Source organism: Nylanderia fulva, unplaced genomic scaffold (assembly GCF_048542155.1).
Source record: "Nylanderia fulva isolate GAGA-0341 unplaced genomic scaffold, ASM4854215v1 Scaffold38, whole genome shotgun sequence".
Lineage (NCBI taxonomy): Eukaryota > Metazoa > Arthropoda > Insecta > Hymenoptera > Formicidae > Nylanderia > Nylanderia fulva.
In genome coordinates, this window is record NW_028190455.1 from 1,937,050 (window position 1) to 1,955,073 (window position 18,024).

An 18,024-nucleotide genomic window follows, 5' to 3' on the forward strand; every position below is an offset into this window, starting at 1 on the left:
GACTTGGGGGTCCAGTGACGTTTACAACAATCGCAAAGATGGCGAGATACATGGTATGTTGACATTTACTTGAATCGCTCCTCGAAACTGGGGGTGTAGGGAGGCCTTTTAAAAAAATCCGTCAACATACATATTACATAATAATTCATCAAGTGACGTCATTGACTGACACTTCGTGATGCACTCAATCGGTGCCGGTTTGTCGAGTTCCTCCACGGACGGAGACGACGTCGCGATCCCGTTGGTTAAACGCGATCAGAGTTGCCAGGCGATCGACGAGGGCACCGGGGAACCGTGCGGCGAAACCGAGGGTCTGCGCATCCTCGACGAGTTTCGTAAATTGTACGAAGGCCGCATCGAGAAGATCGAAAGGGAAACCGGCGGCGAGTCTGATCGAGTCTCCGTAAGCAGCATTTCTTATGGAATTGCCTTGCATGACGTTTCATTCGATTCTCTCTTCGCGTCTTTTGTACGACATGTCAAGTTTCAAGCGCCTCGATAACTGCTGCAGCTCCTTGGAGACTCCTTGACCTCGTTCGTAATTTGAAATAATTTTGTGTTCTTTTTTTTGCAGATAAAACTGCAGATAATGAGCGATTGGATTAAGGATTTGGGAGAGCAAAATACGATGCTAGTGCATACCGTTGAAGATTTGGAGCAGGCTGCGTGTAATAGAGTTAAGTTATTAGAAGAGAAGCTAAAACAATCGTCTCAAATAGTTGTAGATAATTTAGCAAGATCGAGTCACTCCGAAAAGGTAAAAGAGACAGAGAAAGAATTTAATTTTGTTATTTTTGATAAATATGTATAACTATGTATTTTCTCGGTAGGCTTTAAATACACTTTCAAATCGTGTCAATCAATTGGAGAAGGATGAGGAATATTTGCAACAGAAAATAGAATATCTACAAAATGACATTAGAGGATTGTTAGAAGTAATTCATCGTGCACGTCAGCAAAATGTTTGGAATCTTGACGGTATTACATTCCTCGAGATTCAACCTGAGGATATTCCAATTCCAGAGTAAGTCCTTTAATGCATTTGGTCAGTCAAATGATTATTTCATACTTTTACAAAGAATTTACTAATACAACATTGTTTTACCATTACAGCTGTATTTGCAGTCAGGTAAATATGTGTGTAAATGCAGCCAAAAAGCTCAGATTTATTTTAGATATAGAGCATGCTGGTAAATTTCAAAAAGCAAATTATCTGTGCAAAAGCATGTGATACAATATTGGTGCTATACATTTAACGTGCAAGCTAAAAGCTTTTCTTTGGCCCTCCCTACACTCTTTATATTAAATTCAATTATTTCATATACACATATATCTGTATTCAATAAATTGCCAGTTGTTTCACTTAATAGAGTACTATATTTTCAAGAAATTTTATTTACATACAATATATAATTTATCTAGTATATTACATAATATTTTAATATAATATTATTAAGTATAATAATCTTTCTCTATATGATATTTAATAATATATCTTTAAATTAGGAACTGATAGACACTGAACATATAAAATCCTTGAATTTACAAGTAGAACAACTTCAAGAAAATGAGAAAAAAATGATCAGGTAAGATATGTATGAAATTCTTAATATTATGTTAAAAAATATTTGTCATTAGGAAATATTATTATCTAACTCTTTGGAATGTAATTGTCATTTATTTTTATTTGTTTTTTTTATCAGATAGCAAACTAATATCAATACTTTGTTTTCATTCTAAATATGTATGTTTAGAGATTATGTTTGACATTTTTAATTATTTATACAAGAAGAAATATAGCTTTATATTTTTGCATTCTCTATTATAAATTCTCGTATATGCTATATATTCTTGAACTCGAGATAAAAGAATATTTTCTTTTCAGATCTCAATTAGAATTAGAAGGAAAAGTAGCAGAGCTCATGACAGAATTATCAGTGAAAGATGAAACTATAAATAAATATGTTTCTAGACTTCAGTGTTTTTGCGAGAAGCTCAAGGAACATGCTAAACAAGCAAATGAAGTTATTAGTCATCCAATGATAAATGATGATGTAAGTATACTTTTTATATTTCTTATATACAGATAGAAACTCATTCTGAATCTCTTTCAATATTCTAAGTATTGAGTTATTTTATAGAATTTAATATGGAGGCAATCATGTTGTAATAGTACAATTGTAGGAAAAGAAAGGAACAACTATTACAGAGTTAAAAATAATCATTTTTGTTATCTATTTAATATATTCTGAATTTTACATTTTGCAAGCAAGATAATTTACGTTTACCAATATTTTGGGAGCAAGAGACTCTTATTTTAAATTTATATTGCTGTTCAGATTAGCTTAACACCTGACATTCTGGAAAGTGTATTAGATGTAAAAGATTCGGAAAACAGAAACTTACGCAGACAACTCCAGGATGTTGAGGCCAAGCTTATGGTGTACACTTATGAAAACAATATGGATACATCTAATCTGCAAATACAACTAGAAGAAAAATCTAAAAGAATACAGCAACTGGAGGACAAAGTGGCTCGCCTCGAAAAAGTAGATTTTTTATATTAAAATATATATTTTATAATTTATGTTATTAATATATTATGTTTTATTAGATTTTTTTTTAATTTTTAATATTATTTATAAAATAGAATTTTTAATTATTTTAAACTTATCTAATTATAATGTGTATTCTTATTGATTTCAGGAAGCTGTGGAAACACGGGATACACTGACGGCGGAAATCACTGCATTGGAGAAACAAAATTATCACGCGAATATAGGGAATCTTTTGAAGGATGAATTAATCAAAGAGATGCGTAAAGAACTGAAGGAAACGACTTTAGAGGTACAATATAAATCCATAAAATTTTAAATGTAAACTCACATTTTTTTTACGTATTTGTAGAAAGGTTTTTCTACTTTTACTCACGATCGTACCACTGCTATCACTAAGATGAGTTCCCACGAATCCTCCGAGCAATTTCCAGTATCAAAACATATAACCGCGCAACGAAAGAACGATGTATCATTTCTGCATGATTCTAAAGACCTGTCAAATGAGAGACAACACGTATCAATAATCAATACAAAGTTACAAAATAGATTGCTTAATCTACAGAACTATTCTCGACACCGCATAGATACTCAAGCTGCTCGATGCAAATATTTGAAGAATATTGACAGAAAAATTTTACAGACTGCTAGAAAATTATCACCTCCTTGTAAAGACAGTAATTGGCAAGATAAAACCACGACGAATACTTATGTTTGTTCGGCCATATTGCATTTTCCAGATAAGATTAATAATATCCCGAAGTAAACTAAATTGGATTTTAAATGTAAATTACTAAATTAAGACATCCTTAATATGATTTTAATAAATTTTGTATTTTTGTCTTAAAAATTTTTATCTTTTGACGAATATTGACATTCTCTGATGAGAATTTTTTAGAATTAATCTAAAAAACTAAATTTCTTTTTTACAACTTTATTTGTAAAAAGAAAAAATATATATCAACATGATTGCCTCACTTATAAAATTAACAAAGAGTGATGGCAAATTTCGCCCATTTTTGGGACTTCGAATTTCAAACTTTTTTCATGGTAAATAGTACTATATGATAAGACATTAATCCCAATAAAATTTCAAGATGAGCATAGTCACGGTTCCGGAAGTACAAGGGGGTGGAAGTGATGATTTCTAGTTAGGTTGTATGAGAAACTATCACTTTCACTTCTTCATATCTCCGGAACCTTATCATATAATACTATTTGGCATAAAAAAAGTTTGAAATTTTAGGTCCCAAAGTACGACTCTATAAAATAAAACAAGTTTTTTGCCATCACTCTTTAAAAAAATTATAACATTTATAACAGATACATTTTTATTCTTAAGAGTTACTAGACAAAATAAAAGTTGAGAAACAATGCAATTACTCTCATGAATTACTTAATATATTTATTATATGCAATTGACAGAAACTGAAATGTAGTTTTTACTACGAATTTTTTGTACTATTATTTATACATATTTAACAATTTATGAGTAAATTTTATGTTTCTTAACTTTTATTGCAATAGGCGTAAATAATACAATATATATTTATATGTTCGAGAGTTTTGCTAATGCTTATTCATATTTTTGTAATTTCAGGATGCGACTTCTCGGAAAGTCCGTATCGATACAAATAGTTTTCCAGAAGTGAGTAAAATCAAATGTAATCGTCATAGATAACATAATTTTGAAATGACAATATTGTTTCGTTTTCAGAAATGTTCTTTGTCTGCAATAGATATTTCACATTCTAAGAAGGTTTGTCTAAATAGTGTTGTGTATCACTTTTTGCATGTATATTTAAAAAAGAATATCTTTATCTGTGTATAAATAAAAATTTATATATTATTATTTTTAATTCTATTTCAGGATGAATTTATATCATTTTTGAATGGTACAAAGGCACATGTGCAAAAAGAATGTGAAATTTTGTTGGATTTAAAGTTTGAACTAGGGAAATTTGTAGAAAAATTAACTGTTGAAGATAACGAGGTAAAAAAATAAGATATTTTTAAAAATATTTTTACTTATTTATTAAGAAAGCTTATATTTATAATTATTTTCCATTTTCCTTTAACTTTAAAGAATATATTTTTCTCAGGTGAATGATTGTATTATATCTAACAATTGTATGAACAAAAGCAAATTTTTTGCAAGTGGCATGTCGGACAAGTTGGTCAATTGTATTGAAATTATTACCAGAATGTACTCAGAAAGAGAAAAAGAAATCACCCTCTTTGATTGTATGGTATGTATATGTATATATGATACATTTTATTCTAATAAAAAAGAAATTATTTTATTCTTTGATTATTTCATAAAAATAATTATACTGTTATTTTTATTTTAATCACATTATGTCTTTCTGTAGATAAAGAAAGAAGATAATCATTGTGTATGTAGTGATTCTAAAGATATTAAGGTAAAATTATATATGTTTCAATATTTCTTTTTATCATATTGTATTTTGTATATATGCATATGTTATACTATAAAATAATTATATATTAATTTTTCAGTCAAATATAAATAATGCACGACAATTCAAGTTGATGGAAGAATTCAGAGTATGTACTGTAGAAGCTCAAGCAGCAACAGAAGATATTCGTGAAGAGATAAATACTGTTATTTCCACATTTAATTCACGACATCAAAACGTACGTTTATGTATTAATACAATAAAAGTACATAAATATTTGTGATTTAGCAATTAATGTTAATTTAATATGTTTTTAGTATGAAGAATTAAGCAAGATGGTTACTAGCGCACAAACTTCCTTAACAAGAACGCGAGAAGGATTAATAGAAGCTGTTGATAGATTAGAATTACAAGTAATGAATATAAATTTATATATATGAATATATATATATAATCAAAATATACAATAGATATAATTAAAATATAGTAGTTATATTTCCAATGAAGTATAAATTGATTTTAAAGTTTCGTTATATATGTTATTTTTGTATATAATCGAAAAATGTATTTTTATTATTAGGAGGAAGAGAGATTGAGACACAATGAAAGAATTGCGAACGGCAAGCTTAAACTGAAAGATATAAAAAATGAAATTAATCAGGTTCAATCAGAGTTATCCCGTTGTATTAACGGTATGCAGACGAATATACAGGTTCGGAACATTTGCTTTAAATAATTATTACAATAGATTTTTCATCAATTTTATTTTGTTATATATAAAATTTAAATTTGAATTGTTGTGCATTATTTCAAATAAATTTTTTAGGAATATCATGAATCCGGATACACAGAAGCATGCGTTAGTAATGATTTATTGACTGTTGTAATGGAAGAGGTTGAGCAGATTCTCATTAATATGCAATTATTTCAAACTCAGGTTAGTTTGAAAAGAAATCCATCATTAGACATATATATATATATACACATATATATATTAAATTATTTCCATTAAAATTTGAATATCTAAATTATATTTTTATTATAAACGCAATTGTTTGAAAGAATTAATGTTGAATGAAATAGTCTTATTAATATATAGTTGTAATATAGAGGAGATTTTGACGTTTTATGTACTCTGATATTTATTATAATTCTCTTTTGAATGTAACAAATCTTTTAGGGTGGTTGTACAACGTCAATACTAAAGGGATTAAAAAGCCAGCTAAGTACTATAGATAGTTCTCTAAAAGATTTACAGAGAAAAACTGGTGAAGTGGTGAGTATTCTAAGAGAAATGTAAGAAAAATTGATGATGAAAAATGTTATATTCTTCTAATTACACATACAATTATGTATGCAGCTCTTAAACAACGAAATTGCAAAAACGACATTCTGTGAAAGGGAATGTAGATTGGCTAAACTCGAAGAAGAGGTTGACTATGCACATACAAAAATGCAAGATGTATTGGAAACTTTTCTTTCCACAAAGCAGGAAGAAAAGGTTATTTATATATTAGATACATTTATTAATATTTATATATTTGATTGATCAAAAGGTTCGTTTTTTTATTTTATGAATGTTTTTCTTTGTCAAAGACAGATTTTCTTTTTCAAATTTAATTTTTCTCGAATTAAATTTATTTTAAATCTCAGTTATAAATCAAATTATTTTTACATTGCAAATTATTATTTTTTAATTAATATATTTACTTCTTCTCTTTCTTCCGTTTTTATTTATATTAAATAAGAAATAATTTTTTATCAAGAGAAAATAGTTTATTATATAATAAAAATAAATAAATGATTTTTTTTATTTAGTATAAAGAAATATATATTAAATTTATAATTAATATCAATTTCAATAAATTCAAATATTGTTTTTTCAGGAACAATTTCTTTACTATACCTTTGACACTCAGGTATTAAAGCAAGTGTAATTACTGTAAATAAATGTAATCTTTTTACTTTATAATTATATATAAATATATATATTGTCTTATAGGAGGTGAATGACATCATAAAAACGAAAGAAGAGTTACATAAATTAAGAAAGGAATATGACGATCTAAAGCTCAATATGGTCCAGGTATACAAGTGTATAAGTTCTTTAATTCATTTATATTAGAGCTTAATTAGAGTTTAATTAGAGCTTAACTGCTTAATTATATATATATATATATATATATATATATATATATATATATATATATAATTGATGTTCTATACATTAAATATATGTATATGTTCTAGCAATCATGTCAGATAAAATATGATGAAAAATTAAATAAGTGGAAAAATCATATAACTGATCTAGAAGATCAAATTAGAGTGTTGCAACATGAGGTAAACTTGTAGCTTATTTATTTACGAGAAAAAGCTGTTTTTTAGCTTGAGCTATTTAATATTATTCTGTGACAGATAAAATGTAAACAAGAAGCAAATAGTTTTTTAAAGAATGGTATTCAATCCATGGAAAAAGAATTGAGCACTGTACGAACAAAGACAGAAAATTACAGACAATGTCACAGCAAAGATAGTATTGAATTAAAAAAGAAGATAATAGAGTTAGAAAATATTGTAAGTATTAGTTAGAAAATTTAAACAATTTTTTATAAATTTAAAATCACTTATCAACATTAATCATTTAACATCATAATCAATTTCTAGATCAAAATGCAAAAAGAAATAGAGAATGATCTTCGAAAAAGTTTAAATAACGTAACAAATATTAAGAAATCTACAGAAATCTCAAATACTTTTGTAAGTAAATTCTTTAATTATATATGCACGTATATATTTCTATATTTTCTTCTTGTTTTATAAAAATTCAATCTTATTACAAAGCACATGGATTGTGGCACAGAAGCAACACTCTTACGCTGTGACTATCCATCTAAACATGAAGTAATTATCATAACTATTATAAATTTAATAAATATTATTTAATTTATAATTGCTGCAGTTATGTATTAAATGTATACAGTATATAAACTTTATACTATAATATAAAAATTGCTTATAATATTTCTTAATAAAATTATGTAATATAATTTTTTAATACAGAATATATCTGACATGTTTAAAACTGTGCAAGATGAGGTGCAATCTGCAAAACTAGCAGTCCAAGAGCTTGAAAGTGAATTTAAAAAGTCGGTTTGTATCTTTTTATTTTATATATTACATCAAGCTCAAATACAAAATATGTTTAAAAAAAGTTATTATAAAAATCGGTTTACAGATACGCGAAGAATCATCTCTCTCTTCTGTTTCGGCAAGATCTGTTGTGTCATTGACAGACTCGTTGGGGAAATGTAAAGAAAAATTGGACGTTTGTTCCCACGAGTTAAGCAAATTGAAAAGTGCTATATATTCCAAAGAGAAACTGGTAAGTTATGTGTGTATGTTTCTTATTAAGTTTCATTCTCTTTAGAATAATACATGCATTACAATACAGTATATTTAAACAATGCATATTTATTATATAAGTAATATACACTATCTATTTTAAATTTTAATATTTTTTATAATCATTATAAATATCAAATTGAGTGTTCTATCTTTTCAATTTGGAAAAAATGCGACATATAATTTTTTTACTTTTGAATCTGTTTCTGCATAGATAGATCTATATTTATTATAATTATATTACACACAATTAAATGTAAATTTAATTATCAAAATTATTTTAGCTACAAAATATGGAAGAAGTCATACGAATACAACGAGATTCCTTAACAATAAGTCAAACAGAAGTAAAAGATTTGCATCAGAAACTGCAAGACAAGGTAAACTGAGAAGTCAATAGTGTATATTTCAATTGATAAGCGATCTTATATTATATGATAATAATTTTTTAAAAACGTCATATAATATTGTTTTTTAAATTGAAAGTTTAAAATTATTACTCACAATATGATTATTTACATTTTTTCTGTATGATATATTTTTATACACATTACGTATTAATAGACGACATGTGTTAATGTACAATATTAGAAATACAAAATTTATCTACTTGTCAAGAATGAAGTTTGAAGGTATGTATTGACAAAATATTATAATGTACAAAATAAATCTTTTTATAGATTGATAAGCAAAGTCTTACTATCACGCAATATGAGAAAGAGAAGAACGAATTGCTGAAGCAGGTTTGTTGTTTTTTTTTTATCGTTTATTTAACGCCAATAAGATTTGCGTTTCCTAACATTATATGTTATGTTTCATAGAATGAACTCCAGATTCAAACTATCGGGCATTTACAAAATGCCGTTGTTGAAGCTAAAAGAAATTTGGATCAAATGGGTCATAAAACGATGAGCGATGTGAGTGAGCTGAGATCTGCGATATCGTCTTCGGCCTTTAATCACAGAAACGTGCATGATGTTTAAACGTGTAAAATTATGAATAGTTGAAATTGCTATTTAGCTTTTGCGCTAAAATGTATTTATTACAATTGTAAATAATGATTGATGATTATTAAAAGTATGATCTCTCTAAAGATGATGGATTATTTTTCTCTTTGTTTTTAATGTGTTTTTATGTCATCGTAACAATGCGAATGTAATATAAGCATGATATATTGCTTGTTTAATTAAAATGTTTGAAGCTTTGTGATATATGCCGGTCACATTTAAATATTCTATTTTTAAAAATATCAAGAAATTATGTGTGTGTGTGTGTTTATATACAAGCTATCTAGATTAACAAGTATTTCCTGGATAATTCAGTTATAAAGCTGTTATACTGTGCAATTAACAAATAACACAAACCACGTAAGTGTCTTCTGTTTTTAGATCTAAAAAAAAAGAAATTGTATGAAAGAAAAATGCATCGTGTTTTTACAGCTTTGCAAGAAAGATGAAACTATTCGTGAATTAACGATGGTCATTGATGAAACGCAGCATCAATATAATGAATGTTTTACAGAGGTAAAGAATATATATTATTATGTATTTATATCGGCTAAAAATTTCTTTAGCTTAATCGATACATTATCAAATATTTTTAATTCAATTTGTATATACTCATAAAGGCAACTAATCAAGACTTATTATTGGATTTGCAACGAGATGCTATTGACAGTCTGCACAAGAGAATTCATTGTCTGGAGTATGATAAATGTTTAATTATTACTACTTTGCATACAATGTATTCTTCAATCTTAAGTGTAGTGCAGGTACGGAGACTTTATATCTTTCAATAATTTATATAGAGAATAATTAAAATAATAAAAAATCTTGTACACTATCAATAAAGAAATATGCACATACTGAATAAGTGTCATATTTTTCATGATATGAAATATAATAGTTTGTAACGAAAAATAAGAAAAAGATATGAGATGTGATTCAAAGAATTAAAATTATTTTTTACAGAAGTAATATCATTTGAATTTTTCAGGAACAAATACACGATCATGTAAAGGATCTCCGGGAATTGAAATGGAAGGTACAGTTTATACTTCTGTTTTATAATGAAATTTGTATCTTTATACCGTAATATATTTATTTCGAAATATATTTTGTCACAGATGGATAATTTTATATGGATGAAGACGTACTCTAAATCATCTAGAGACAAAAATTGCGATACTCAAGATCTGGAATATTTTTCGAATAGGATTGTATGTAAAAGGCCACAGCACCTGGAAGGACATTCAGGTAATTTCTTGTGTAAGATAAAATCTAAGACAAAATTTATACAAAAATAAATATATTAATATCTTAGATAAAGATGTGGAAAATGCCAATCAAATACAACAACTAGCTGAATTACAAAAAGTGAAAGATACAGAATGCAATTTAAGATGTGAAAATCAACGGCTTAAGACCGATTTACAGTGTCGCAAATCAGAAATTGACAATTTGATGAAACAAATAGAGCATGCTAAACAAAAGGAAAATGATTATGAAAAACTTTTATCAAAGGTAGAAGAAAGAGAAAAAGAGGTAACTATATTTAAATCTTTCGTCCTTGTGTATTTTCAATTATTTTATATCATCTTAGCCTCTTAATAAATTTGATTGCATGACAATATATTATAGTAACATCAAGAATGTAAAAATAAATCCCTTTTAACAATTTAAATCTTATAATTAAATAAAATTCATTTAAATGTAGAGATGGAAATATTAGTAAGATTCCAGTATGAAAAAAAAACTAAAAAAAGATCGTATCTATTTTTGTTATCCATAATTAATAAGTATATCTAATTGATCTAATAACACTGGTTGACAAACAAGTTCGGAGATTTCCAAAGCGTATTCTTGTAGATTACATGCTGATTACGAATCCGCATGTAATCTACGCGATTTTCGCGGCTGGATTCATAATCAGCATGAAAAAATCTACAAGAATACGCTTTAAAACTCTCTGAACCTTTTTGTTTGTCGAACAGTGTAATTAATACGTTTTGTTTTTGCAAGATCGTTTACTAATTCTATTAAAAATTTTGTAGATTGACATTTTAAATGGTACAATCATTAATAATGAAGAGATCATTAAGAATCAATCTGATGAACTTGAAGTACTTCGGAAGAGATTACTCACGAAGAATCAAGAGATGGAAGAAGATTTATCTGAATTAAATATATCGGAACGTGAGATGTTGAATACTATATGTGATCGAATATATTCTTTGAAAGTTCTACTTCAGGAGAAATCGGATAATATGGTTAAATTGCAAGCTGATTACGAGTTACTTAAAGTATACATAAATAATCAATATAATAAATATATAGAATACAAAGAGTGATTTACGTCTATTTGCTCTATTAATCACATTTTGTTCCAGAATGAGAATTCTATATTAAAAAGGCAGAACGATATTACTGAAACTCGAGCTCAAGATGATATCTTTCAATTAAAGAAAAAGGTCATATATAAAAGTAGTATTTTGCATTTATCAAAAATGGCGAAACTTTTATGTGATTATTTTTTAAATTTTTTAGCTCAAAGAAACACGTATAAAATTGCATCAGACAGAAAATGACTATCAGGGATTGAGTGAAGATTTCAATGAAGCTCAAAAACAGTTAATGTCATCAAAAAAACGCGAAGCAGATTCGCAAGAATCATTAATAAATATGGTAATATGTTATTATGAAATAGATAGCATTTTCACATTATTGTATTATACACATATATATATTACAAATTTATATAAAGTTTATATTTTACTATATATTTATATAATTACTAAAATTGTATGTATTACATTTTAGGAAAAAGATTATTGTTCTAAAATCGAAAAAATAGAAAATGAAGCGGCCAGTTTGCGTGACTTGATGGACAAATTGAGTAAAGAATTAGAAGAAACCAAAAAAGAACTTGCGTCGAAAAATATTGAGCTTTGCCAAGCGCAAGATAAATGCAAAAGTTACACTGATCATTTGAGTGTCATACGTCAAGATGTATGTGTATATATATATTTATAATTTTATCTCACAAATAAAATAGAAATAAATTTCTTGTGTTCAACACATTTTTACAATATTTTAGCTCAAGACGGAAAAGGATGAATTAACGAAGGCTGAGAATGTGAATCGCGACTTGATTCAACAGTTGCAGGAATACATGAACGAAAATTATCATCTTGGTCAACAAAAAATTTCACTTGAGCAAAATAATTCCACTTATATAACCGAGGTACAATAATGCTCCTGCCTGTAATAATGGCTCAAGTCAAAATTTGTCGAATTTTACATAAACGTGTGAGGAGTCAAATGTTAGCCTTTTTCATGTAGAATTAAATGCCATTTTTGAAAAACTTCAACAAAGCCATTTTTTGAGAATAACATTTTTTAAATACCCATATATTTATTATTATAATTTAATATCATTTATTTTTATTTTAGTTAAAGGACATGCGCAAATCTTTGTTTGAATTGAAAAAAGAATGCCATTTAAAGGATCAATCTCTAACATACATGTCGGTTGATTTGACTGAAGCAGCTATGAGCAGATCGGAACTCTGTAAGGAATCTCAATATATAATTTCATGCGTCCGTGATTGCATGGAACAACAAAAAAAATACAATGAAACTTTGACAAACAATTTGGAAAATAAGCAACAACTTTTGATGCAACTTGTATTTGAAAAAAAGTAAGTGTATGTATGTATAATAATTTCAAATGTTTTTTTATTTTTTTTTATTTATCCTCAAAATTAATAGTATTTTTTTCTGTATTATGTATCTATTTATTTAAATAAAAATTATTTTTGTAGAGCGCTATTAAGTAAAATCAAGAAGTTGAAACGAATTAATTTATTGGCACAGAAACTGAAACGAACGCACGGACAATTAACTAGTAGGAGTAAAAAGGCGCATATGAATGACATCTCGATTAAAACACGTCAAAGTGTAAAAACAGATTTATACAAGGTTAGTATTTATTGAAAAGATAATCTTTGAAAGTAAAAAAATCACAAAATTCTTTGATTACTCTATATATATCTTCTCTTGGTTTTAGAAATATTTCACAGAACCCATAAAAACTAGTCAATGTATGTCAACACGCGGTGACTCTTGGTGGTTTCCTAAAATGGAATATTTAATAAATGAGATGCAGAGAAGTAATCAATGGTGGAATGATAATTTTAATCACGCGACGGAATCCGATACTTCATTGGAAGAGAACCGTGATTACGGTTATCAGTCTTCTTCTGCAAGCAAATGAAGAGAAGAGAGAAATTTTCTACGTGATAAAGACTGATGAAATAATATGCTAAAGAAACACATCGACGTATTGTGTGTCGTGATGGTGTGTGAAAATTAATAACGTAATTTATATTTGTGCTGTCTTTTTTTTGCGTGAAAGTTTCTCTCTCTCTCTCTCTCTCTCTCTCTCTCTCTCTCTCTCTCTCTCTCTATATATATATATATATATATATATATATACACATACATATATATACATATATATATCGTAATTATAAAATGTATCCTTTTTTTAAAATAAATAGAAGTGTCTTGTAACACGTATGAATTTATTTATCACTGCCGCACAACAGTACAGTAATGAGTCATATAAACAAGCTGTAATAACATGATATTTTCCATATATATTTTGTGAAAAAATTCAAGTATTAGTTCAGCTTGGTTTGGTGTCAATACTTCTGTACAGTTTGATGGATTCTAAAATTGTTGAGAATACTGAATAAATATATATTATATACAATATATAAATTAATATGTATATAATATTAAATTATTCGATTATAAAACAATTACCATAATGATATATGAAAGAAGACGTTCGAAAAAATATTTATATGTTTCTTCAGCTGTGTTCCAATAGTTTGCGAGATAAAAATTATGAGTTGAAAATATTAATTCTATAACTATAGAAATTTGTCTATCAGTGAATAATTTTTCCCTAAAATATAAAAAACAATATCATCCCTTTGCACTTTAAAACTATTATATCAATTGTAAAAAAGGAAAAAATTAAATACTATAAAATATTTTGCGTGTGTTCATACTTAAAAAATTTGAAAATTTGCCATAGAAGTTTTACAAGTATCTCTTTGTTTTTATCCTTGCATAATACGTCACATAAAATTTTTTCTTCTGAAAATAATGAAAAAAACAGTAGATGTAATTAATTAGAATGTATATTTCTTAAGTTATGCATTATTGACGATTCTAATAATTTTAAGCAAAAAATGCGCATTTTTACCGAGAAATAATAAAACTAATTTTTTGTCCTTTCGTTTTCTCATGCAAGCTATATCTTCAAATGTTATTAATTTGGAAGATGGACAACTATACGGACGATGCAACGATATATTATGAAATTGCCAACTTCCATATATATTGTCACAATTTGTAACACTTTTCAACTCGGGCGCAGAATGTACTTTCCTAAGTACAATTTTCTTATCATCATTTAGTGTGGTGCACTCGGATAGAAACCTGCATTTTACTTCTATTGTCGCATTTGATTTACTGTTACATGTATTCATATTTATACCATATTTTGATGTCACGATAAAAGCGAGTATACAAATAATACTAGCAATGTATTTACTGAAGTATATTAATATTTGACATAACAAATGTATGAATATATAAATAAATTCATTAACAAAAGAATCATAAAAAAGAGATCATTTGTAAATTGATAAATGCATATAGATATTCAATTAAAACAATAAATTATTGTATTTGTCTGTGTAATAAATTCACGCCTTCTAACAAACAATATTCTGGTCGAATGAATAGACAATTATAAAGAACCATCGTAATATTCACAAGTTTATTTTTTTTTACCGTGTAATTCATTTATAATTCATTATGAGTTGTCAATAAAATTAATATACAATATGTTTTTAGAGCAAGAAATTGTTATATGTGTTACAAACTAAGAAAGGAAATACATAGTATAATAGCAGCAGGAATAGCCTCTCCTATCTTACAAGATCTTCGCGTGCCAAAAATTCATTAGACGTTGCATATTTTAAATGTATTATTATTATCAATATTTACGGTGTAATTATTAACGGTATATTATATATATATTTTTATTAATAATTATTATTAATATTATTTATTATTATTAGCATTACTTATTACATATATAAATCATATTTATCTATATGATTTATATAATATATATATATATAATTGTATTTATATATATATTTATATATTTATAACGAACACCGCCCATTACACTACTAGAATTACAAATGGGAGCTTTCTTTACCACCTCTTAATAGATCTGATACTCAAAATAGATGATATATCGTCGATTACATTGAGACGCAGGCTCTTAGTCAATCACTCAAGCAAAATGTTTGCGAATGTCCCACACAGTTCACTTCCCACTCTGTATTTTTCCCAAGTTGTGTGCGTCCTCCCTTCAAATTCATCGTAGCACACTTGTAGTGTACTTATCTTTGTAGATTATAGTACATATCTGTAATCAGAAATAGATAGCGCGTCTACACTGCAATATTATTCTAAGATATGCATATAAACGCGAGTTTAGTCAACATAATAAGAAATAGGTATCGAATAGTTTAGCTTAATTAGAACCTTTTTTAGATCAACAATATAAAACTAAGTGTATTGATGTGTTAACATATAAATTTTCTCAATTAATATACTAACAACTTACCTAATTTAATAAACATTTCTGAAAAATAACTAATTTTCTCAATAGAAATAAAAGCTATAAATGATTGTTCAAATATATATCAACATTATTCAAGTATAATGCAAAGTATAGATTTTTCAAATATATATATATATATATATATATATATATATATGTATATATATAAAGATTGTTTCTTTTCTATGTACATAAATAATGAGGAAAATGAGAATCACATGTATAATTCCATAATGTACTGTATTACAGTTATCGAATATCTACAATGCATAAGAGAGACTAACTATACTATAAAAACAATTTATTTGCCTGACGAATATTAAAAACTTCTCTACACAAGGATGAAACCTACCTGTGATTTTAACAGAATGTATCTAGATAATCTCGTATCTCATAAAAAGAAAGAAAAAGAGAGAGAGAGAGAGAGAGAAAGAAAGAGAGAGAGAGAGAGAAAGAGAGCGGAAATAAATATATAATTAAGATTACAAGGATATTAGAGATTGTGAAGAGAAAGATTGCACCCTGAGAATTTCTTTTTTGGTAACAATTTTAAATAGTTTTACCTATATATCATATTATTACAAAAAATAATATATTTCAAACATACATTCCAATGATACGAATCATTGCACAGATGATGGGAGTATTATTATAAATCGCAAGAAACATTTTCGCAAGCTTGCACAATATCATGCACATATATATTCTTGTAACACCTTTATCAGTCAGAAACTAGAGTCCACCAAAGAAAGAAACGTTTATAAATTTTTAATATCTATAAATATCTATATAGTGTTTTATGTAAACACTACTATGTGTGCCTATACAATAAAGACATATCTATGGTGCCTTATTAGACAATGTTTTTGCAAAATTTTGCAAATATTATACACCTAAATTAATCATGAATAAGTAATAAATCAGGGAAACTAATAGAAAAATAATATTATGCTTGTAGACATTGCATAACACATAAATTACAATGTCACGCAAAGAATAATCCCGATGTTAATAAAGCTGTTACAATAATGTAAATGTTCCTTAAGAAGTAAAGAGGCGAAACATCGCATAATATTATTCAGTGTTAGTTATTCAAAGAAATAACACTGAAAAAGATTTCGATTATGTGGAATTGTTATATTAGATATTTTGAATTAGATATATTGAAAAGATTGAACAGAGATATATTGCAATAATATTAAAAAGAAATTTCACCAACAGATAAGCACAGATACGTCATTAGGATAGAAACATCATAGAATTTAAAAGTGTTTTCTTCGCATATACTTTGTGTAAACCAACTTTTAATTACAAGAAACTGTCAATATCAGCTAAATATCGTACATCAATAGTTACACATTTAATCTTGCAGATTATAAATTTGATGATCATATAATGGATCTTACTTTCACAATCCGCGCTTTTCCTTCTTATCTAATTATTTTAATCCGCCGTGTTTGTTTACTGTTTCAATAAATATAAAGAAGGCAAAAGTCGCGAGAGAATATACACTATAAAAAATATTAAACATATAACAAGAAATATACTCTATGAAACTGCATGTGTGTGACTACTCAGAGATACCTCCCGTATTGTATAATACTAATACAAAAAATCTGCTAAAAGCATTTTGAAGTGCAAATGTCTATTCTACACAATATCAAATTGATATATTTTCCCGTTTCCCTTTTCTTTCCTTTTTTTTTTGATCGCGCTTTCATTTCATTATATATTCTAGTATTATAAAAATATGTGAACAGGTTGTTATACACCGAATATGCATTTGATTCGTAACATATTCATTAGGCATATCAAATATTTTTTCTTTCTCATTAATGGAATATCTCTTTTGTGGATTTTTTTCCAATTAATTTTTTAAAGACAGTATATATATTCAAATAATGTAAAAATATATATAGATACGAATA

At 26.9% G+C, this 18,024-nt stretch overlaps 3 protein-coding genes across 9 annotated transcripts in view; 1 reads left to right on the top strand and 2 right to left on the bottom strand.

The window, feature by feature from the left end:
* Positions 1-13,953, top strand: LOC114931189 (uncharacterized). Its single transcript, XM_029303162.2, has 43 exons — positions 1-403; positions 575-757; positions 831-1,024; positions 1,114-1,129; positions 1,507-1,586; positions 1,886-2,054; positions 2,340-2,549; positions 2,707-2,847; positions 4,156-4,203; positions 4,273-4,314; positions 4,426-4,548; positions 4,658-4,804; positions 4,928-4,978; positions 5,076-5,213; positions 5,293-5,388; positions 5,556-5,687; positions 5,802-5,912; positions 6,156-6,251; positions 6,336-6,476; positions 6,862-6,894; positions 6,978-7,061; positions 7,226-7,318; positions 7,394-7,552; positions 7,643-7,735; positions 7,820-7,879; positions 8,039-8,128; positions 8,214-8,360; positions 8,665-8,760; positions 9,061-9,123; positions 9,202-9,297; positions 9,820-9,903; positions 10,008-10,151; positions 10,376-10,423; positions 10,506-10,635; positions 10,703-10,923; positions 11,433-11,681; positions 11,769-11,849; positions 11,926-12,063; positions 12,199-12,387; positions 12,476-12,622; positions 12,832-13,079; positions 13,203-13,359; positions 13,448-13,953. Exons 1-43 carry the CDS (start codon positions 179-181, stop codon positions 13,652-13,654), a joined length of 5,400 nt encoding a protein of 1,799 aa, XP_029158995.2. The 5' UTR covers positions 1-178; the 3' UTR covers positions 13,655-13,953.
* The window catches only part of Rab5 (RAS oncogene family member Rab5), a 20,293-nt gene continuing 4,264 nt past the window's right edge, over positions 1,996-18,024 (bottom strand). For 6 of the 7 annotated variants that reach the window (XM_029303153.2, XM_029303125.2, XM_029303147.2 and 3 more), the window contains exon 6: positions 15,222-15,898. The gene's annotated coding sequence lies outside the window, so the exon portion shown is untranslated. Of the gene's footprint in view, positions 3,052-15,221; positions 15,899-18,024 lie in introns of those variants that run through there. The other variant, XM_085485587.1, reaches the window with a different exon arrangement.
* LOC114931199 (uncharacterized) lies at positions 13,946-15,066 on the bottom strand. The gene is made up of 4 exons (XM_085485588.1): positions 14,657-15,066; positions 14,460-14,547; positions 14,209-14,353; positions 13,946-14,112 (listed from the first exon to the last, which is right to left on the bottom strand). Exons 1-4 carry the CDS (start codon positions 14,940-14,942, stop codon positions 13,972-13,974), a joined length of 660 nt encoding a protein of 219 aa, XP_085341714.1. The 5' UTR covers positions 14,943-15,066; the 3' UTR covers positions 13,946-13,971.